This window comes from Mustela lutreola, chromosome 4 (genome assembly GCF_030435805.1).
Source record: "Mustela lutreola isolate mMusLut2 chromosome 4, mMusLut2.pri, whole genome shotgun sequence".
Classification (NCBI taxonomy): Eukaryota; Metazoa; Chordata; class Mammalia; order Carnivora; family Mustelidae; genus Mustela; species Mustela lutreola.
The window spans coordinates 34480085-34504621 of NC_081293.1; the positions used below are offsets into that span (position 1 = coordinate 34480085).

Consider the following 24537-nt stretch of genomic DNA (forward strand, 5'->3'; position numbering starts at 1 on the left):
GATAGTTTTATAATCAATTTTACTGATGAGGAAACTAAGGGTCCGAGAAAGTAAATTGTCCTACAAATAATATCAGAATATGCATCCAGGACTGACTCTATGCCACTTCTCCTCTGCTAGTCTCTCTGATGGGGGTAATGAAATAAACTAGAAAAAATACAATCCCCATGGATGGAAGGGCCTTTATTTGATGTACTCATTCTTCAGAAACTTAAAAATTAGTGTTGTGACTAATCTTCAGAAACTTAAAAATTAGTATCTGAGGAAGTAACTTTTTTTTTTCCCTTAAATGTGTTCCTAACCTACTTGAATATACTTCAAGATACCCTGTAGCATGAGACCACCCACAGATCTTGTGTGTGGTTATCTAGTCATAGTCCAAGTGGCTGATGGGGTATACATTTTAAAAACCAGAATGGGTTAGAGTTTAGGCCAGCCTGCCTGTATTATTAAGATAATTTTTTTAGTTTTTTTTTTTTTTTTTTTTTTTAAATTTCAGATACATCTAGGATCCCAATAACTAGGATTTTAAAAAATTATGTTTTGGGAGTTGTTCAACAGACAAAGTACACCTAGAGGACATAAAAATTCTTTATTTAACCTAATCCAGCCAGTACTGAGATAGTCTGCTATGTTAAAAAACAAGACGTTTAAAAAAATTACAGCACAGTTAGCAAGGCAGTGACTAATTAAGTCACTAAGTTTAATTTTATATTCTTCACAGTCACTTGATAATCATGTAATGATGAACAATATTTTCAGCCACTTTGGAGATAAGTTAAACTTCTGCAACGGAGAGAATTTTACTTGTTGTCACTGAATTTTATAAAAGAGGTTTAAAACATTAAAGTTTATCGAAATAACACAATAAAGCAATGTGAAAATAAACTGGAAAACACAGAATATACCCAACCCATCCCAAAAGTCTACAACATCCTTTTAATCTGTCCCCTAACACCATTCTCTTACCTCTTCATTCCCTTTCCCTAGAGCACAAACAGACTATTTAACAATTAAGAAACAGCTACTGCTCTGTAAGGGCTGTCTTGAGCCTAAAGTGCCTTTGTTCCTTTAATTTCTCGGTTAATCCTAGAAATGGTCTTCTGAGATAGAAGTATTACTTGCATTTCAGAGATGACAAACACTGTAGCTGAGAGAAAACCACTCAGTCAGGTCATACATCTGGTTATTAAAAGCAGAATTAGGATTGGAACCCAGGTCCATCAACTTTGGTCAGCCCATGCTCTTTTGTTGTTCATGGTGGTACAGGTACCATTCTGAAGACTGGTACATGGTACTTTCGGAGCTAAGGTTTTTTAGACTTAAAAGTGTTCAGTTCCAGGGCTAGAGGACAATCTGGTTTCCAGGCACTTGCAATTCCCTCCCCACATCCCTAAAAACTCCTCACTGCTGCCCCCAAAGGATTAGAGTTGTTTTCCTGGCTTCATGAGCCCTGATACCAACAGATGCAAGCAGCTACTCACTCCCCCAATCTTGGGCATCAAAGTAGTAACTGGGGAACGGTGTGCTTGTATAATTTTATTAAAGGTTGCCTAAAAGCTGTTCCATGTAACAAAATTATGCAGAAATATCTACTATGCCTTTTATATTGAAAATTAAAGAAAAGCCAATATATTTTATAATTACAGCTATATAATCTGTTATTTTTATATATAATCATAGATTTTATATTTCCCCTTCAGAACTGTAGCAGTGTTCTTAATAAGGCTCACTGTCAGTCAAATATTCCCTTCCTCCCAAAATAATTACAACTCTGAATGTTCAACAGCCATTCACATTAAACTTTATAACAGAATTAAGACATTCATACTATAGAAAGGTACCAGTCTTAAATTACTAAAGTTAGCATACATTATTGCAATCTAACATAGCTCAATCTATATTTGCTACATTCCTAAAGAGAAATGGCCACTTATCAGTAAGGGAAATATTTATTGTTGTCATGCATTAGATACTGTGAACAAGAAAATAAATAAGGTTTTTGGAACTATCTTTTAAAAATTTAATTTTAATTAATGAAAATAACTGTGAGACTATTCAGACTGCCAAACAACATTAAAAGGGCCACTATTAAAAATGGCTTAAAATAAATAATTGCTTTTTAAAAATGAACATAAAACTAGTTATACAGTGATTAAGGTGCTAGCCTTGATATGACAAGCAATTAAAATCTAAAAACATTAGTACTGGTTTTAATAATAGCTTGACTTAAGCCAAAAACCTCAATATTTACTCAATACTTATTTTCATAATTATCTCCTCACTGACTGGTATAAAAACAAAGAGCTCAAGGCCTCACCTTGGTTTACTCACTGCTGGTTTTCAATCTGCTGAAACTAGACAGTAAACTGCATAAAAGCAGGAACCAAGTCTGTCGTGTTCACCACTGTGTCCCACAGCACTTTGTATAATGCCTGGGCAAATAGGTGATCAACAAACACCTGAATAACTGAATCAATGAAAGAGAAGAGTAAAATAACTTTATTGATTTTTTTTGCAAGTCGTTCTGTGCTCAAACTACTAGAAACTGGCAGCTCTAATTTCTAGAAATACGGATTTAAAAACCTTACTCCAGTGATTGAAGGTCCTTATGCCTTTCTCCCTCTCTCTCTCTCTCTCTCTCTCTCTTTCACACACACACACACACACACACACACACACAGTAATTATGACTGCATGAGTCAAAATTACATTATGAACTATGAGATGTCAATATTATATAAATAAAATTTAATAGTGAAAAAGTGATTTGGAAGCCCTGTGAATTTTTACCCTACACATTTGAGGATGTCACATGGGTTAAGAAAAACACAACAAAATCTCATTTGTTCAGATAATCATTTGAATGTTTACATACATTTTTGGTTTGTTATTTTTTTATAACTAATTTACATTTCCTCATATTAACATATACTCCTATTTAGCATGTAATCAAATTATGTCAATGAAAAAAAATCCTCATAGTACCTTCATTGAATTGCTGATTCTAAGAAAACACTGAACATGAACATGTACAAAAGAGGCATTTGAATTAAACAGCATGTGCATTTTTAAATATTTGCACAGTTTGATCTTTACATTTCTATTTGGAGAAAATATGAACAAAATCCAGGTTTACCATGCTAAGATAATGGTTCAGATGACTGCCATAAAAGAATTACATACAAAACAATGAAAACAAATCACAACTTCAGGTTCCGTGATTACTGAGAGGATTTCCCCTGCCCTAAGTGCTTTATTATATTTCTTAAAAATATGAGCAGCAGCTTATCATAAGTCTCCACTACTGTGCATTAATGATGGAATCAGAACAACACAACAGACTCATAAGGATGAGAGGACTGCAGAACAACTAGAAGTCACAGTTTTATGCTTCTTCTTGCTCTGGATAATTTAGAATTTTGCGATGTGCCTGACGTAAATATTGCTGTTGTTTGAAGTAAACCTTGAATGCTCCTTTTATGGCAACAAAAGCAATTCCACCCTAAAATAAAAAGGAAAATTAGCTTTTTAACATACAGATTTAGAGAAACATAATAATAAAAATAATTTTACTTAGATCACAAAAGAGAGCCATTGCAGCTAATTCAGATGAATGCAAATAAACAGTTCTTTTTTCTATTGGGAGTACGACAGGCGGAGACACTACATCTAACAGAGACACCTTCCCTGTTCTCCTACTAGGTAATCTCTCCACTTAGCTTTACGTCCATTCTGATAGAACAGGGAAAAGACCTGGGCACATGTGCAGGTGATAACACAACACAAGGGTTGACTATGTGCTAGCACTTCAAATGAATTACCTCATTTAATCCTCCCAGTAATCCTGATATACCTGGGAATTCGATCTGTATTTTATAGGCACAGAGAAGTCAAGAAATTTGATTTCGGTTTTTCAGCAAAGCCATATCTGTGACAGGATATAAATCAGGCAGTCTGACCCTAGAGCAGAAGCTCTTCACCATAATCTTTGTTGTCAAGAGGGATGGGCGTGATAATTCACGCCTGTTCTAGGAGAGAAATCACCCACAGCACTGTTCTGGAAGGCTAATGGATCCTCCTCTCTTCTTGCTTTTGGACAATAAGTGGGGATCAAACAGAACCTTAAAGCACAGGAGCCACAAAAGGACTATTTATATAGTCCCACTGGGGTTTTTTTTGAACAAATACACAGTTCATTCTTTTTTGTATAGTCACTTGAAAAAAAAAAACCCATCTTACCAAGATTGTCCTTTGTAAATTAGAGTTAACACTACTGAACATCAGTTTACCAACTATTGTCGCAATAGTAGGAAAGACAAGGGCTCCACACAAAATTCGGGTGGCAGAGACATGATCTGCTAAAGGATTAGCCTCAGCTGGAATTCGAGGAACAGGACAACCAATGCCTAGAGAAAAAGAAAATGCAGGATATTACTGCTAATGAATTAGATTAAAATATCTATGCATACTAAGATTCTTTCACAAACACTAATTTGGTGCGCTCATTATAGCCACAATTCAGGGCCTTACCTGGAAATATACTGTTCAAAATTTGTAGTTTATTTGAGTATTTCCGCCATAGTCTAAGCACGTAGTCTTCCCAGCGTATCATCTTGCCTAATATCAGCATGACAGGAATAGTAGGAAGTCCAATTAAAAGGAACAAAGGATCAGCTCTCTCCATAACATCCAGACCTTCTTTATGGCCTACAACCTGTGAAACAGACAGCATTTGCTAGAATTACTTCCTTATCTCATCAAGGGTTGTATGAATTCATTTTAGAGGAAATGCTTAATTTCAAAAGAATACAGAAAAGGGGTGCCTGGATGGCTCAGTCATTAAGTGTCTGCCTTCGGCTCAGGTCATGATCCCAGGGTCCTGGGATGGAGCCCTACGTCAGGCTCCCTGTTCTGCAGGAAGTCTGCTTTGCTTCTCCCTCTCCCACTCCCTGTGCTTGTGTTCCCTCTCTGGCGGTTTCTCTCTCTGCCAAATAAATAAATAAAATCTTCTAAAAAATTTCAGAAAAAAAATTTTTTTTAAATAAGCTGGAAAGCTACCAGTCCTGATTTATTTATACATGTCTCTCATTCAAGGGAAGAAAAGTTCCTAAGCCATTTCCTATTATATTGGAATAAAAGCTTTTAAAAATGGTTGACCCACAGTGATTACAATTCAGTAGAGGGGAGCAGACTTATGGTTTTTTAATTCCTCTTACCTGATTTGATTAGATTGGACTACAATTTTAAGTCCTATTTGTCCTCCAGCAGAGCATCTCTTTTCCTGCTCTTCCTACTAGGGTAAGCACAGCCAAGGGGCAGGACAGCCTTCAGGGAGATGGCCTGAAAGCTCACTTCTCTTTGGTTCTTTCTCCGTATCAGTGGTGTCTGGGATAAAGTAATTTTTCCGGCTGGCCAAATGCTTGTTCTACAGACCTAACTTGGCTAAAAGGCAATTCCAAGGTCTACTGAAGTAGCTTTTGCTACAAGTTCCAGTCATTTTTCCAGTCCAGGAACCCTAGGGTGTCCTATCTATTGGGTAATGAAGCTAAAACAATCCTTGCTTTCTTATCTGGGTCTTGGGGCTATTTCTCAATTGGATTAGATTCTAGAGGGCAAGAAGGACACGAATAATTCTTATTTGTGAATCTCCATACTTCCCCTGCAGGAAAATCCTTATTACTGGATCAATCTTGGCCTTATACTTCTCTCAACATCTCCATTTTACTGATGAGCTTCTTACCTTTTTTTTTTTTAAGTCTTAATTTTTGAGAGAGAGAGACAGAGAGTCCATGAACACAAGCAGGGGGGGGGGGGTAAAGGGAGAAGCAGGCTCGAGATGTGACACTTGATCCTAGGACCCCAGGAACGTCTGAGCCAAACACAGACGCATCATCGACTGAGCCACCCAGGAGTCCCACTTGGTATTTTTAACTGGAGATTTCCCCTGAAAATTCTCTTTCAAAGGTCTCAAGTGATCTTCCCTGTAGCCAGAGTCTCAACTGCTTCCAAATTAAACCTATTTCTCTGAATGATTATTTCTGGCAGTTATGACAGGTGAAGGAGACGATTTCTGAATCTTGGGCTTATACCCACCAAGGTATCACACAGTGGACAGCTAGCTGGGAGGAACTACTAGAAAGACTCTATATAGTTTTTCTGATCATACTTGAGGTATAAACCAGGAAGAAAGGATTGGGAAGAATCTCATTTCTATCTTTGATAGGGAAGAGGTGACAGGAAGGAAGGACAGGCATGGAGGAAAGGGAAGAAATAAGATAGGGAAAACTAAAAGCTGCCGGAGACACTGAGGAAAACAAGCTCATGAAAAAGTATATGGGGTCGTAGAAAAATAAATAAATAAATAAATAAATAAATAAATAAATAAATAAATAATGAGATGCTCTTTATGTCAAACTACCATAGCAGATCTTTTTTTTAGGTGGACTACTCTAAGTGAAATCAGATAAAGCTGAGAATGGTCAAAACAAACCAAAATTCTAAACAACACACTCAATTCAGGTAAAAAATTTTATAAGTATGTGGGAAGAAGCAAAATGGATGCTTTTAAAATCTGACTAGGGATACAGTCCAGGCTTATGCTTCAGTAATTTACCTAAATACAATGTAATATTCAAGGCAGGAGGCTAACCCCTTCTAAGTGATGAAAAACTATGGTATAGGTACCTAATATTCTTGTGTTTCCACAGAGAAACCTAGTGCCTTGTATGTGAAGGATAATAGTTCTGAGTTGCCCTAAAGCGAAATAGTCTGGTTCACGAACAGGTGACCTTTGAACGGCATGGGTTTGAACTGTACTGGTCCTTATATATGTATTACTGATAGTTACTGTACAGTACTGTTATTTTCTCTTCTTTATGATTTCCTTAATAACATTTGCTTTTCTCTAGCTTGCTTTACTGTAACATAGCATATAGTACATTTACAAAAATGTGTGTTAGTTGACTTTATGTTATCAGTAAGGCTTCTGGTCACAGCAGGAGATCAGTAGTAAAGCTTTTGGGGAATCAGAACTTATCCATGGATTCTCTACTGCATGAGGGGGGTTATCAATGTAAAATAAAAGCTTAATTAAGCAATGTGTGTGATTTAACTAATCCCCATGTTGTTCAATGGTCCACTGTATTTCATAAACCCTAATCCCATACTAGTGGCAAAAGTGGACTGGCCCAGAGATTATGTCTCCACCTATGCCTTTTCAGGACATTGTTTTTATTATCATTTTATTATTTTCAATATAATGATCACTTATAAAGTTACAACTAAATGTGATTTAAATATTATCAAAGTATTAGCAATATTATCAAAGTATTATCAAAATATTATCAAAGTATTAGCAAATAAATTCAGAAATTTCAAAAATTCCTGTTGGGTTACATTATTCTTTTTAGAATTTGGGGTTTAGAAATATAAAGCAGAGTGAATATTCAGGTACAAACTATAGTAAGAGAAAGTTTATTCCTCATGGGTAGCAGTAAAAACCTTACAAGCTGGTATCTAAGAATAAGGAAACAAAAAAGGAAATAAATAGGACAGACAGTAGCAAGAGACCCACTGTCCGACTTATTATATCTGAAGTGGAGAGAGATGCGTTGGGCTCACTATGCATGCATTCAACTGAATACTGATTATGTGCCAGACACAAGCCAAGGTGTTGTGGATAAAACGGTAAGCTAAATAGATGTCTTTTGGAGGTGAGAGAAAATCAAATCAAACCAAACAAGCACGCAAGTATAAATGCTGCAAAGGAAACAGAATAGTACAACTGTAGTTTATTACCTGCTACTATAGTCAGACTCAAGGGCAGAAAATGAAAGCTGAATTAAGTAATGGGGGTGATTTAACTTTGGTCAATGCAAATCCAGCGAATTGTGCATGATCATGTACACTCTGGTTTTATGCCCCAAGATTTAAAACGATTATTTTTAAGACTTCAATTTTGGGGTGAGATTCAGGAACCAGAGAACATCTTCTCTAAGAGTTTGTTAACTGTGTATACAATAAAGGCCTAGGAATTGTGGGTTTAGATAAAGGTTTTTCTGCTTAAGAGCTGAAAGCTAGATCTTCATATCCAAGACTAAATGGCTAAGAGTTTTAACTAAGGCCTGATCTTATAAAGCACTTCCTTTTAAAAGCCTGCTTTTTAAAAAAGTGGTGAACTAATAGGTTTTCTTAGTCAGTATTAAGGATAATTTACAGTAGTATAAGTTTAGAAAGGGCAATGCTTATGGGGGTTATCTTTTACACTAGAGACAAAAGTAGAACTAGACTGGACATTAAGGTCTTATTGTTCCAGGGTAAAACGATCCCACTGCCTTTGGAACCAGGTTTCACCTAAGGAGCCCCAGATTAGGAAGAGGGATGGGGGTCCTAATGCTTCTTTCTTGCTGTGCGGTAGTGACATGTAAACTCGCCAAATCTGTAAACTAGGAATAATTGATAGTATCTAGATCACAAGACTGTTACAATGTTAGAAAGGTGTTTGGCTCAGTGCTGGGAAAAAAGTTATCTATTGTTTTCTCAATAAAAATGTAAGCAGAAGGTCTCATTCAAATTCTTAACAACTAATAGGGATTGAACCTAAAATTGGTTCCTGGAGAAGTGGGAAAAGAATAGTGGTCTAGGGGCATCTGGGCAGTTCAAGGGATTGACCATCTGACTCTTGCTTTTGGCTTAGGTCATGATCTCAGGGTCAAGGAGTGAGTCCCAAGTTTGGCTCTGTGTTCAATGGGAGAGTCTGCTTGAGATTTCCTCTCTCCCTCTAACATAAATAAATAAATAAAATCTTAAAAAGAATAATAGTGGTCTGATTCCTTAATCTGATTTACTTGTACTTCAGAGTAGTCAGAGAACAAAAGGAAAAAGAACACTCAAGGGTTAAGAAAGAAACCCCTAAATACTGCTGATGGTAGAGTGGGGCACATTTTCTATTACATATATTCAGATAAGTAAAAGTCTTCCCAATACTCTTAAATCATACAATACCTACCTACTGTCACAGGTAATCTCTTTCACTCTATGCTTAAAAAATCTTTTCAAGTGAGATAGTACATGTGAAGATCATTTCTAAATGCTAATTATTTCTAAATGGCAATATATATGTATCATCATAATTTTAGGTCTTCTTTACTGTCACCATTAACCAACACGTTCATTTTTGTCTCCTTGCTTGTATCATTTCTTCCCCTCTACAATTCCAAATTACTGTCTTCAAAAGTCAGCTCAAGACTTTTTTCGTAGTTTCAAATGATCTTCCATTTTACTGAATTAAAATATTGTTTGTGTAGTCTTCTGTCTGTACTCTTCATATTTGTTTATATAATATTGTAACAGAGGAGATGGTGAGGTTGGAGTAGATGTTGGAGGTATTCTTTAGGAAGACTGATTTAGAAGGATGGACTGATAGAAGAGAATGAAATTAAGAGAAACCAATCAAGAGGCTCCTTTAGCCCACAGGTATGATGGGGGAGTGACAAGAAGTCAGGTGGTTAAGACTGTGGAAAAGAAGCTACAGATATATAAACAATATAAAAATGAAAATTGCTTGGACTTGCAGTCAGTGGCATGATAAAGGTCTATGAAGTAGAAAGAGCTAAAGGTAATCCTAAGAATGTACAATACAGACTGATTAGATGGGAAAGAACAGTAGCTATCAAAGGTATAGAAAGATCATGATGGGGAATAAACTGATGTTTCAAATTGAGGAAAAAACTAATCTGATTTCAATAATATTGAGTGTGAAATCGTAAGAGGTCATTTAAGAAGAGGGGGTCAAACTATGACTGTAGGACTGGATTTGAGGAGAAATTAGGGCCAAGACATAGATGAGCACAAAAAGCACAGAGATGATAGCTGGGAATCTTTATAGAAGAAATATAAAGAGAGAAGTCAAAGGTCTGGGACTAAATCTTGAAATTTAAGTCTAATAATCTTCACCAACAGTTACTGATTGTAACAAAAAACAGGAAGCAACTAATCCTCTAATCAACAACCGACTGGTTAGTTAATTGTTCTAATTCCACACATAGAATGCTATGAAGATTTCTGCGTACTTATATGAAAAGATATCCAAAGTTACTGTGGAAAAAAAAGGGAGGTACAGTTCTAATTTGCTTCCTTTAAGGGGGGAAAGGTATGTGTGTGGGAGAACAAATTTATTTTTTCTTGCACATGCACAAAGAAAGTCTAGAAGAATATTATGTACTAATAATAGTGGCTAGCTGGAGAAGTGAGGAGGATTCTGGGCAAACGGGCAGGAGTAAGATGACTTTTCACGGGATAAATTTCTTATTTGTTTCTTATTTTTAAGTCATGAGAAGGTTATTACTTGTTCAAAATAACAGTAATAATTTTAAAAACTCTAATAAAAATCTATTTAATAGATCTTCACATAAAAAATATTATCACTGAACACAGTAAAATAGTGAACCTGCATCACTGTCACTGCTCCATAAGTCACAGCTGTCCAATAGATAGAGCCAACCATTATTCCTGCTGCAGCAAATGGACAAGCTTTTGAGATCAGTCTATCCGCAAGATCCAAGACGTAAACAACTGGACCTATAATAAAAAAAGAAAGTAATGTTTCAACACAAGACAGATTTTTAGAAAATGACTTACTCAATATTTTCTATTGATCTAAATATTTTTATGAAGTTGAATGTTCTGATGCTTTAGAGGTAACTATTATAGATGGGATGGGAACCTATTTGACTAAATTTAGAATTTCTCAGTTGTCTGCAAAAATAGCCAAGTTTCACTTCCTAAATTCTTGGAAACAGCTTCAAATTTTTTATCTTTATCAGCAAACCTAAGATTAAAGGTTCGAACACAGCTCCTTTTATGAAGAAAATAGATTCTTACTTCTTCTATTCACACTGGCTACTGAAGAATGAAATGGCCATTTCACCTTGCTCTTCCCAAACAGTTTCTTGCCTACGGTTAGATTCTCTAGTACTTAGCAAAAATCACTTCTTGACTTCACTCATTACTTTCTTGGTGCAGTATGTCAAGGTAACCAAGGCTATTTTCTTGTAGTTATACAAAGTCAATTTATCTTACTTTGATTTTCAATATGGAATAGTTGAGTATTATTTTCTAATGTCTTTTCCCCCCCACATTTGTATATTAATTACAGTTAGCTAACATATAGCACACTATTAGTTTTAGGAGTAGAATTTAGTGATTCATCGCTTACATAAAATACCCATCTAACAAACTTCTTTTAATGATCACAGTGCCGTTTTTTATGGCATTCCAATAGCTGTGTGTGCCAATTATACTTCTATTATTATATGCTTATGTTAAATCTGGCTACTACTTTTCTTCGGAGGGTATTTAGAATAGCTATAGTTGGAGGTTTTCTAACTGCTAAAGTCCAATATAATTTAGCTCCATAATTTTTCAGAATAGTGGAATGGTCTCAGGTTTGAATTAGAGAAAGTTCTAAAGAACTGAGTACCTAAGTTTAGTCACAGAAATATGAAACACTGATTTACTAATCACCACATTTGTTGAATACTCTCTACATATTTGAAACTACTACTTTAGACATTTTCTTGGAAATGTGTAAAAATTATTACCTACCTTCTGGAGGATTACAATCTATAGCAGGATGCTTTATACAAAAACTACTTTTACTGTACAAAGAAATTAATATAGCATGATAAAATAATTAAGATGCATAAGAACAAGCATCCATCTATGTAGCCCCTGATCACTGGGGCCAGTAATATCACTAGTTACTGTATAAAGAAAGACCACACTGTGAAGTAGAAAGAACATCAGGAGGGACGTCAAAGGATCTATGATTTCAATTTAGCATATTTACTATGTCCTCTAATAATAGTTAGCACCTCTTGAGTGTCTACAGGATACCAGTTGCTGTGCCACAAGAATTACATGCATCATTATTCAATCCCATGATGTAGGGTTTAATCCTTAAAATATAGTATTTGCTAGGTTAAGTTTAAAATTCCCTCAGAGGGTACAATAAAAGTCATTTTAATGAGTCACCAAAGATCTCTCAAATGCTTGTACTAAAAGTCATAAACCATAGGTATATATAAAACCTCCATACTTCAACTTTCATATTCTCTACTGATAATTCTTTAATCAGAAAATTGAAGCTACAAGACAAATCCAGACTCTCCATGGCACACATACCCACCTACCAACATCATACCTACCTGAAGTTAATCCCTCTACTGACACACCAAACCCCATTCCCTTGCCAACTCAAAGCTCCAGCTCCAGCAATGGTCTCCCACATCATTTCCTCTCTACTCTTTACTGGATTATTTCCATCAGACAGGTCATTATTTCTTCTATCTTAAAAAAAAAAAACAAATTCTGGGGCACCTGGGTGGCTCAGTGGGTTAAAGCCTCTGCCTTCAGCTCAGGTCATGATCCCAGGGTCCTGGGATCTCTGCTCAGCAGGGAACCTGCTTCCTCCTCTCTCTCTCTCTCTGCCTGCCTCTCTGCCTACCTATGATCGCTGTCTGTCAAGTAAATAAATAAATAAATATTAAAACAACAACCACCACCACCAAATTCTTCTCTTGGTCCTTCTTCCCTCACTGCTCCATCTCTGCTTTATTTACAACAAAATTCCGAAAAGACCTGTTTTCACTCTCTCCTTCAATTCTCTCCATGAAAACTACTCAGACTGGTCACTAATAACCCAAGATTAGTTAAATTCAATGGTGTAATCTCAGCCTTCCTATCTGGCCTAGAAGCAACATCTCACACAGATGTTCCTTTCTTCTTCCCAATATATGGTTCTTCGTTGTATTTCTAGGACATCACCATTGTTTTTTTTTTTTTTTTCCATCACCAATCAGTAACTTTTCAGTCTTTCTTGGTTCCTCTTCTTCTTGAACTCAGTGAGACTCACTCTGCCAACTCCTGCCTCATGATACTCCCTATTTAAATTATTCTGAACTATTTTTCTTTTTCCCAAAGTACTTATCACCCCCCATCATACTCTAATTTACTCATTCTGTATGGGTTAGGAAACTATGGGCCATTGACCATATCCAGCCGGCTGCTCGCTTTTGTAAATAAAGTTTTATATGGAACATGGCCACACGCAAAACCTAAAATACTTTCTGGTTTTTAACAAAAAAGTCTGCTGACTTCTGAACTAGAACACAAGCTTCAATGGGAAAAATAACGGTTTTGTTTTGCTTATTGATGAATCCCAAGTTCCTGTGACTCTCAAATATTTGCTGAATTCTCTACTGAGGTACTTATTTAAAACTATGATTTGAAAATCTATAGGTGTTTCTTTTTCACTATTCTATACCAAGCCCAAGTTAACTACAAGACTATTTCCTAACCCATTCAGAATAAAAACTGGAAAGGAAAAAAACGTATTTTACATGCTTCCAATGTACCTTCTTCCCTCTCTCCTTTCAACAGGGTACTTGGAACTATCTACTGATGGAGTGAAGCAATACAACTCCCAAAAAAACCATCACTACCATTTTTATATATCATGAACATGGGCTATCTAGAGATGTCTGAATTGTTTTTCCTTTAAACATCTCAGATGGTTCTAATATAATGAGCTCAATTTTCAGTTTCCTTCCTGAATCAGTGGGTATGAATTCTTTTTGTGCATGCAAAAACAAAAAATCTGTACACTTTTGGAAATTTTTTACCTATTCCTTGAATCATATACTAAAGATGCACTAGATTAAATGAAGACACTGGCTGGATTTTATAGTTCCTATTTCCAGTTATTCTGAAATAATTTTGTCTATACTTCTGTCTTTATTTTGCCTAAACCTCTCCAGGCTCTTTCAGATAGTCTAGTCCAAGAATAGTTTAATATTTAAAAGAAAAGATAAATGTTTAGTAGTAAGCATACCATGAGAATAAACTGTCACCCCAGGGAGGTATTTCTTAGAGCTAAAGATTACCTAGGCAAGCTATGTAATGAGTTAAAACAATCACTGGATTTCTATGGATGGCAATCCCTAAATCATACTCTTTGTATTAGGAAGCTTACCATGTACCACTATCCCGTGACTTGGGGTCAAAAGAAAAATAGCAAGTTACTAGATTCTTCTTACTGTTATATTACAGCACAAAGAGTTATGGAAAATGAGGAAAGACAAGACTAGCCCTATAAAACCCCAGTTCTAATGAGGAGGCAGAAATATGAATAAGTGCACATCACACAAGTCAAATACCTAAGGGCATAAAAAGGCTTCAATATTTTAAAAAGGCATTATTGAATTTTTAATGTCTCAGTGGGGTTCACCACTTACGTTTTCAATGTACTGTATTTACACAATGGACAGCAATTGAAGAAGCTCTGTATAAATATATAAGTTTTGAAAACCCAATAATTTAAAGGGCACTAGGGAATCTTGCAATTAAAAAAAATCTATTGTGAATTCTTTTGTACAATAAAGAACCTTTGTAAAGAAAATACACTCCAATACTCTGGGTAAATTCAAATTTTCACATTTCAGATGTGAATGACATCAAACAGCGAGCTGAGAACTATTGGGGAAACTCCTAAGCCTGTGTCTACTGAAAAAGTAATCAGTTTTATCTGGCATACACAATGTGAAAGTAGATTTGTTGCAGCTGTGATTTAAATTCAAATTTATGTATGCATGGTATTAAAGGCACATCTTGGAAGAAAAGAAATTAATGACTTAAGGGCAGGTGATATTTAGGGCTCAACATCTATGTGTACTGCTTACTGTAACAACCAGAATTCCTACGACCTTTCTCTGGGATAGAAAGATACCTTAAAAACAAAACAAAACAAAAAACCTCTCACCAATTCTTGAGAAATCATTTCTGTATGTTGCCAGAGTGCTAACGTTTCTAACACAGAACACAATTTAATAAGCAAAAATAGGTGTGCTTCACAAGACAACCGTGTGTATGTTCCTGAGACAATAACTGCTCCAGTTAAGTAACCAATGGTTTATAAGTTTTAATAAGCAAAACAGACTGTAAAAGCTATGCAAGTTTCCAGGTTTTCTTGGTTTGCTTTTTGCTCTGCATTGAACTAGTTTGGATTTAGACCCAACTTTAATGCCAACCTGCTAATAAGCCAAAACATCAACCCCACTTTCAGATTCAGAACCATCCAGAATTACAGTTTTGGACAACATGAGGAGTCCAACAATATAGTTCTAAACTTCTCTCTTTGCTCCAAGTCTTCTTTTCATTGTGTTTTATTTCTGGAATGTCTGGCCCCTACTTGAAGTCTGTATGAAAACCCGATTTCCCAATGAAAACTAATCTAACCTGATAGAGATTGCTCTACCCCACCCTGTTCATGTCCCATGAGGCTTCCTTTAATACTATCCCACAAAATGCACTTACCCCTTTGCTTGTGCATAATGTTAGTACTTTATGTTCTTGTTCAATGTTTGTTCAGTTGTCTCAATATCCTTATGTCTGTCCATGTCAGCATCATCTTAGATTGAAAATTCCCAGGGGGCAGGGGCCAAGTCTGTTTAACTCGTTTTGTACAGTGCCTAGGATAGAACCATGTATAGATAGGTGCTTAAAAAAATGCTTTTGATGATGATTGGCATCACTCTCAGGGACTCTGTAGGCCACAGCTATCTTAGCACATGGTTACTTGGCAGTACACTGGGGTACTTTGGCCTGTTCTGCAGGACATTAGAATATAATGGCATAGGACCTAGCTGTAGCACTCTGTGGCAAGTATTTGACTCAACCCATTTGTTAAAAAGGGACCTTTAACATGGGCACCTGGCTGGCCTATGTAACTCCTGATCTTAGGGTTATGAGTTTGAGCCCCATATTAGGAGCAGAGATTACTTAAAAATAAAATCTTAAAAAAAAGTATATCGTTCCAAGTCAACAAATGTGGAATTTATTGAAGACATGAAATAATATCACAGCAACCATCTCATAAGTTAAAAGTATGTGGAACTCCTAATGGGACAGTAAAGAGTTTTAACTCTTTCTCTAGCATTCATCACTACTTTAAACACTAGACTTCAGAGGCCAGGTTGAAGAACCTCAGACAAGCTTATGTAAATGTCATCCTTGATTGCTCTGCTTGTAGGTTGGGGTTTTACCAATTTTATGTAAGAATAAATATCCTGCAAACTCAGGCTATAAACTGCTTTGCTTAATAACAAGAAGTTAGACATTAAATTATAAACAGAGAAGAAAGAATATCTGGTTGGGCAATTTTTTAGATAACTAACCCAAAGCCCTCAAAACAAAACAAAACAAAACAACCCTGAGGAATAAAAGATCCAGAGTCAAAGCAGATGAGTACCATTCCTCCATGTGTATATATAGCATATTACCATGAACAGTAACTAAAGATCATCACAGTAATTCTTTATTACATAGTTTGTGCCAAAGCAAAGCTTAATTTACCTCATAGAATAGAACAGCCCAAAGAATATCTGTGGACTATAAGGTCAACTACTAAGTACCTATTAAGCACCTACTGTACACACAGCATTTTTACTTTAAATTAAAATAAATATAAATAAAATTTAATACACCAGCCTCTGCCTCCAAGGAGCTTCCAATCTAGTTAAGGACAAGCAATAAATGCACATTAAACAACTGAGACACTTTTTTTTTTTTTTTTTAAAGAGAAAACTAGAAGGCTCTTCCCCACTCCCCAAGATTTATTTAAGAGAGAGTGAGCACCGGGGGGAGGGGCAAAGGGAGAAGGAGAGAGAATCTTTTTTTTTTTTTTTTTTTTTAAAGATTTTATTTATTTACTTGACAGAGAGAGATCACAAGTAGGCAGAGAGGCAGGTTGAGAGAGAGGACTAAGTAGGCTCCCTGCTGAGCAGAGAGCCTGATTCAGGGCTTGATCCCAGGACCCCGAGACCATGACCCGAGCCAAAGGCAGAGGCCCAACTCACTGAGCCACCCAGGTACCTCAGGGAGAATTTATTTATTTATGTATTTATTTATGTATTTATGTATTTATGTATTTATTTATTTATTTATTTGACAGAGATCACAAGTAGGCAGAGAGGCAGGCAGAGAGCGAGGAAGGGAAGCAGGCTCCCTGCTGAGCAGACAGCCCGAATTGAATTCGGGCTCCATCTCAGGACCCTGACACCATGACCTGAGCCAAAGGCAGAGGCTTAACCCACTGAGCCACCCAGGCGCCCCGCAGGGAGAGAGAATCTTTTTTTTTAAAAAAGATTTTATTTATTTATTTGACTGAGATCACAAGTCAGAGAAGCAGGCAGAGAGGGAGGAAGGGAAGCAGGCTTCCCCAAGCAATGCCAGGCTTGATCCCATGACCCTGGAATCATGACCTGAGCCAAAAGGAGGCTTTAACCCACTGAGCTACCCAGGTGCCCCAGGGAGAGAGAATCTTAAGAAGATTTCATGCTGAGCCCCTTGAGGGCCTCAATCCCATTACCCTGAGACCACGACCTGAGCTGAAATCAAGAGTCAGCCACTAAACCAACTGTGCCACCCAGGGACCCCAACAATTGAAAAACTTTAAGGCAAATTTAGCATATGTACAGTAATATGGTACAAACTTAACAGATATGTGTTAATGAAATTTTAAGTAAAGATTATAGGGGGATAAGGATACAAAGAGTTTTTTAACTGATGAATGCACATATGAATTTACTGATTAACAGAAGTGAATCTTGACCTAGACTGAAGTCTTTATGATCTGAAAAGGGGGCATTCTAAGAGAACTTCTGAGGCAAAAGACTCTTCAACAGGTTTACATGTTTTTCTTTTTAAAGCTGGTATACCACTAGGATCAGGGTTAACTGACAGAAGCCTTGACTAGATCTTTGACCCAATATGTAGGAAGTCCCTGAGAGACATGCTAAAATGAAAACCATATTTAGGAAAACTAATTTTATAACAGATTAAAGTCAGAATAAACTAGAATAAAATCCACAAGACTTTGTATCCAAAACAAGTACAGAGAAAGAGAAAGTAGTTATGAATCCAGAAAAACTTAATGTAAGAGACTTTGAATTAGAAAACCCCTTTTTCTTCTAGTTTTATAATTTCAGGTTTTGTACTGAAGCCTTTAATCCATTTCAAATTAATTTTTGTAAGTGGTATAAGATAGGGTCCAATTTCATTTGTTTGCATGTGAATATCCAGTTTTCCCCACACCATTTATCGAAGGGACCATTCTTTCCTCATCAAGTATTCTTGGCTCCTTTTGTCAAATACTGGTTGAACATAATATGCATGGGTTTATTTCTGAGCTCTCGATTCTGTTCCATTAGCCTATGTGTCTCTTTTTATGCCAATACCATATTGTTTTGATTACCACAGCTTCATAATAAAGTTTGAAATCAGGAAATGTCATGCTTCCCACTTTGTCCTTTCTCAGGACTGCTTTGGTATTTGGGGTCATGTGTGGTTCTATACAAATGTCAAGATTATTTTTTCTGCCTCTGTAAAAGATGCCATTGGGATTTTGACAGGAATTACACTGAACACTATATATGACTTTGGTAATATGGGCATTTTAAACAATACTAATTCTTTCAATCCATGAACATAAAATCTTATCATTTATTTGTGTCTTCAACTTCTTACATCAATGTCTTATAATTTTCAGTTCTAGTCATAAGTACTTACTTTTGATATTATAAAAGGGATTTTCTTTCTTTTCCAGATAATTTTTTGTTAGTGTACAGAAATGGACTGAGTTTTGTATGTTGATTTTGTATCCTGCAATTCTACTGAATTTATTTATTTTAACATTTTTTGGGGGTAGTCTTTAGAATTTTCCATGTATGACATCATCTGTAAACAGACAACTTTACTTCTTTCTTTCTGATTTGGATGCCTTTTATTTATTTTTTTTTCTTGCCTAATTGCTTTGGTTAGGATTCCAAGGATTCCAGTATTATGTTGAATAGGAGTGGTGAGAATGGGCACCCTTGTCTTCTTGATCTTAATGGGATAGCTTTCAAGGCCTTTCAATGTTAAGTATGATGTTAGCTGTGGGTTTGTCACATACAGCCTTTATTATGTTAGAGTATGTTCCTTCCACACAAAATTTTGTGGGAGTTTTTATCATGAAAGGATGTTGAGGGCGCCTGGGTGGCTCAGTGGGTTAAGCCGCTGCCTTCAGCTCAGGTCATGATCTCAGGGTCCTGGGATCGAGTCCCGCATCGGGCTCTCTGCTCAGCGGGGAGCCTGCTTCCTCCTCTCTCTGCCTGCCTCTCTGCTTACTTGTAATTTCTCTCTGTCAAATAAATAAATAAAATCTTTAAAAAAAAAAAAAAAAAAAAAAGAAAGGATGTTGAATTCTGTCAAATGCTTTTTTCTGCATCTACTGAGATAATCATATGATTTTTATCTTTCATTCCATTAATGTGGCATATCACAGTGAATGATTTGCAGATGTTGCACCATTCCAGGGACAAATACAACCAGGTCATGGCGTAGGTCCCTTTTAATGTGCTGCTGAATTTGGTTTGCTAGTACTTTGTTGGGAATTGTTGAATCTATATTCACTGAGATACTGGCTTGTGATTTTCTTTTCTTACAGTGTCTTTATATGGCTTTGATAGCAGGAAAATGCTGGCTGCATAAAAAGAGTTTGGGAATTTTCTTCCTTTTCAATTTTTGGGAAGAATTCTTTTTTTGCGGGGCGGGGGGCAGGGAAGAATTCAAGAAGCACTGGCATTGATTCTTTCTTAAATATTTAGTAGAATTCTCCACCGAAACAATTTGGTTCTGGGTTTTTCTTTATTGGGAGATTTATATTTCCTTGCTGTTGGTGTGTTCACATTTTCTATTTTTTCATGAGTTAGTCTTGATATGTAGTATGTTTCTAGAAATTTATCCTTTACTTCTAGGTTATCCAGATTGTTGGATACTATTATTCACATAAGTCTCTTATGATCCTTTGTATTTCTGAGATGTCAGTTGTAATGTGTTTCCTTTGAAAACACTACACATTATATGCCTCATATTATAGTAAGAAGTACAAAGAACTATGGAATATCTTTGGAAAAAAAAAAAAATCATAGGGGCACCTGGGTGGCTCAGTCTGTTAAGCATCTGCACCTGGGACTGAACCCTGCATCAGGCTCCCTGCTCAGCAGGGAGTCTGCTTCTCTCTCTGCTCCCCCATGCCCAGCCCTGCTCATGCTCTCTCACTCACTCTCTGTCTGAAATAAATACAATCTTAAAAAAAAATCAGATATAACTTCACTGGTGAGATCTAACCACCATGATAAGAAACGAAGTCCCTAGAGCAACATATTACCCAAGTATTCTTGGGTTGGTTGTGAGTAATAAAAAAACCTGGAAAATGGGAAATCCTATGATGACAAATGATCCTTTCATCTAATGAAAAAATTACAAGGAGAAAAGCTTAAATACTGGGGTTTACAAGTCATGCTAGGTTTTAGGTCCATACATAACTAGAGAGCTGACTCAGGAGACCCTCAGAAAGGCTGTCTGAACCATCAGTAAAAGGGTAAGCCAGGAAAAAAAAAAAAAAAAAAATCCACATGACAACAAAGTAAGCCAACAAGGAAAACTGTCTTATCTTCAAGAAGAAAAATAGGATGATGAGAATAGTTTCCTCTAAAAATTTGTAACTATAGTCAACTGGCATGCTGATTTCAGGTTAGAAATCCAACTGTACTAAAGGAGAAATCCCAGATGCAAATCTGTTCTTTCACCTTCAGGATAGCCATAGCTCACAAATATGAACACAAATGTGAATGTTATCCCAAACTCAAGAGAAATAAAGCATCACGAAGAAGAACCAGAAGAAAAACAACAGCCTTAGGCTACCAAAGACTTTAGATAATGGAATTATCAACCCAATCATAAAAATGATGTAATAAAATACAAGATAACTTATAAATGAACAAAATGGAAGACTATAAATAATTACCAGGCAAATTTAAGAAAAAACTAGAATTTATAGAAAACAAAATCCCTTGCAGATTAGACATTGCTTGAAGAGAGAATCTGAGAACCAGGTAACAATTAAGAAGAAATTATAATGCAGCAGCACAGAGACCAAAGATGAAAATCCATAAAAGTTAAGAGACATGAAAGAAAATGAAAATGTCTAACATAACTCTAATTAGAGTTCTAGGATGGGGGAGGAGCAGTATTTGAAGAGATAAAAGCTAAGACTTTAACAACAACAACAAAAAAAGCTAAGACTTTTCAAGGATAGCCATTTAAATAGGGAAAAAAGTCTAAAACTTAAAAATTAACAAAGTGGAAAATACAGTACCAGAGGAAAAAACACTTCAACCCAGATGATACCCAAGGAAAGGGGGAGGGGAGGTACAAAGAGAACATACAAAATTTGACAATAAAAGCCCAACTATATCAGCATCACAATAAACACAGAGTAAAATAACTCTGAAGAACTAAAAAGGATGAGAAAAGATGAACAGGCAAATACAACATTATCAAAAAAAGCTGATATAAAGGAGGAAAAGAGTACCTTTAAAGTGGGGATATCTGATAAACACTACCTTAGACAGATGATCAAGGTCGGTATCACCAGTAATAAGTAATGTTGACAGTATTTGTTGTTGATGTGTTATGATGAAAATGGCACTTCACCTCTGTGGTTTTGCTCCCTAAAACTCATAACCCCAACAGATAATGGGAAAAACATTACACAAATCCAAACTCGGGGACATTCTACAAAGATCTGACCATTACTCCTCAAAACTGTCAAAGTCATCAGAAACAAGGAAAAGTCTAAGGAACTGTTACAGTCAAGAGAAGCCCAAGACAACATGACTAAACGTAATATGGTACCCTGAAACAGAATTAAGACATGAGGTAAAAATGAAAGAAATCTGAATAAAATAAAAACAACACTGGTTAATTTTAACAAATGTACCACACTAAGAAAATGTTTAACATCAGAGGAAACTGGATATGGGATATATGGGAACTCTCTGTGGTATTTTTGTAATTTTTCTGTTAATCAGAAATTGTCCCAAAACAAAAAGTTGATTTAAAAAAAGATGGTGTAGGGCACCTGGGTGGCTCAGATGGTTGGGCCTCTGCTTTTGGCTCAGGTCATGATCCCAGCGTCCTGGGATAGAGTCCTGCATTGGACTCCCTGCTCGGCAGGGAGCCTGCTTCTCCCTCTCCCTCTGCTGCTCCCCCTGCTTCTGCTCTCTCTGTCAAATAAATAAATAAAATCTTTTTGTAAAAAATGAAAATATAAAAAAAATAAAAAGATGGGGTAGAGGAGCCTGGGTGGCTCAGCCAGATAAGCATCCACTTAACCTTTGGCTCAGGTCATGATCGCAGAGTCCTGGGATCAAATCCCACATTAGGCTCCCTGTTCAGCAGGAAGCCTGCTTCTCCCTCTCCTCCTCCCTCTGCTTGTGCTAATAAATAAATAAAATCTTAAAAAAAATTTTAAAAAGATGGTGTAGCTATATTATGTCCATTCTATATTATTGTGTCTATATTATATACAAGTTTAAGACAAAAAAGTACTATTGTGGATAAAATAGTCATTACTTAATGATAAATTATTGAACTCACTTCTAACCAAAAGGGTAGGTCAGCAAGTGATGGTTTATTAGTCTTTATTCCTCATATGTAGTTACGATATATTCTTTTTCAACAAATATTTTATAATAACAGAGAAAAAAAACCTGAGTGAACATTCATTCTTCTGAGCTTTGATCAATGTTAAGGCAGTAGATAGAATTAGTTCTGTATATTGATGCAGCATGCTGGCAAAAGCAATGGAAAAGCAGGCACGCCAATACACTACTGGGAAGATTAAATAGGTATAATCTCTACAATAGCCAATCTGATGATATCTATTAATGTTATAAATGCACACACTCTTTGACCCAGGAATTCTACTCCAGGCATTTATCTTAAAGATATATTTGTGCATGTGCATAAAATTATTTTACACAGTTGTTTTTGACAGCACTGTTTGTAGTAGCGAAAGATTAGAAACAGCCTTTATGACCATTAACAAGACTGGTTACAGAAATAATGATACAGGGGCACCTGAGTGGCTCAATGGGTTAAAGCCTCTGCCTTCGGCTCAGGTCATGATCCTGGAGTCCTGGGATTGAGCCCCGCATTAGGCTCTCTGCTCAGCAGGGAGCCTACTTCCTCCTCCCTCTGCCTGCCTCTCTGCCTACTTGTGATCTCTGTCAAATGAATAAATAAAATCTTTAATTAAAAAAAAAATAAAAAAGAATGATACATACATCTGTGTAATGGAATATTATGTAACTATAAAGAAAAAAAGCTCTTTTTACACTAGTATAAAATGGTATCTACTATATATTGCTGAGGGGAAAAAAAAGCAAATATAGAACATGATCTATGGTATACTTGTCTGTAGTATTTTGACATATAACCTAGTTGTGCTCAATATCTTGCTTGCTTCTCCAAGTTTACTGCTTGTCTTTCTCTATCCTGCTTTGTGACAATTTGCCTAACATGTGTCTTCCAGGCAACCTTGCCCTCTAGCTTCTGATGTGTTCAAACAATGAATGGGATGGCTAGATAATCAGAGGGTGGTAAAAGTGTCCCCTCCATCCACCTGGGTTCCCTCACTATAGGTAGTTGGGATTTCTTTCTCTAAAACCACAGACCCTGTTAAACAGCCTCTCTCCTGCTAATAAAGCTTTTGTCAAGTTCTGTTAATAGATCCCTTCCCATGCATTTTCAGGCCTAGGAATGGAAATGATTTCATACAGTTGCTGATTGCTGGGTATTTTCCTGTCCCTTGTTTATTCCTTTAACTCTACCCCTAATATTTATAGCTTTTCAGGGTTTGGGAGAGAGAAGAGGGAAAAAAGAACAGGGGGGAGAAAAAGAGAAACATCCTGGAATAAAACAATGAAACCTCTAACAATGGTTGCCTCCAAGTAAGAAACTTACTTGGCATTATAGCTCGTGGACATGGTAAAAAAGACTTTCATTGAACACCCTGATATATTCAATATCTTTTGAAATTGGGCCATGTGAATGTATTATCTAGAGGGAAAAATACATAAAGTAAACTCAAACACTTAAGAGAGACAAAAAAAAATACTAAGAGATAATGTAGTTGTGGCATCTTCTCTTTCGAACATTTGCTATTCCTCGCCATGTCCAGCAGGGCAAATATGGACACAAACAAAATAGAGAAAAGACCATTTGTTGGTGCAAGCCCCTAGCCATCATTTTGCTTCTTGGCCATGTCTCTCCTTCAATTCTAATAGCATCAAATCACTGAAAATTTTTATTTATAATCATACACATAATTTACTAACAGTATCTCAAAAAAATTCAAATTCACAACATCCCTATTAATTCTTACAGTACCTGGAAACTACTTCTTATCTACATGTGGCCAGGCAGCTGACTCACTGAGTGACAGTAACAAGAAATTCAGCAGTTTAAAATCCTGGCTCCTTCACTTACTTGCTAGAAGCCCATGGGATTCCATTAAATAAATTTACTGAATCTGTTTTCTTATCTGTAAAATAAGGACAGTATCTAACCATGCAGAGCTTTTGAGAGGTT

At 36.3% G+C, this 24537-nt stretch overlaps 1 protein-coding gene across 1 annotated transcript in view; it reads right to left on the reverse strand.

The window, feature by feature from the left end:
• Positions 1-573: 573 nt before the first annotated feature.
• Positions 574-24537, reverse strand: part of MARCHF5 (membrane associated ring-CH-type finger 5) — a 52979-nt gene continuing 29015 nt past the window's right edge. The window contains exons 3-6 of the mRNA XM_059169464.1: positions 10451-10581; positions 4534-4717; positions 4243-4409; positions 574-3505 (exon numbers count right to left, since the gene is read on the reverse strand). Coding sequence (XP_059025447.1) covers positions 3389-3505; positions 4243-4409; positions 4534-4717; positions 10451-10581 — 599 coding nt within the window. The 3' untranslated portion in view covers positions 574-3388. The remainder of the gene's footprint in view (positions 3506-4242; positions 4410-4533; positions 4718-10450; positions 10582-24537) is intronic.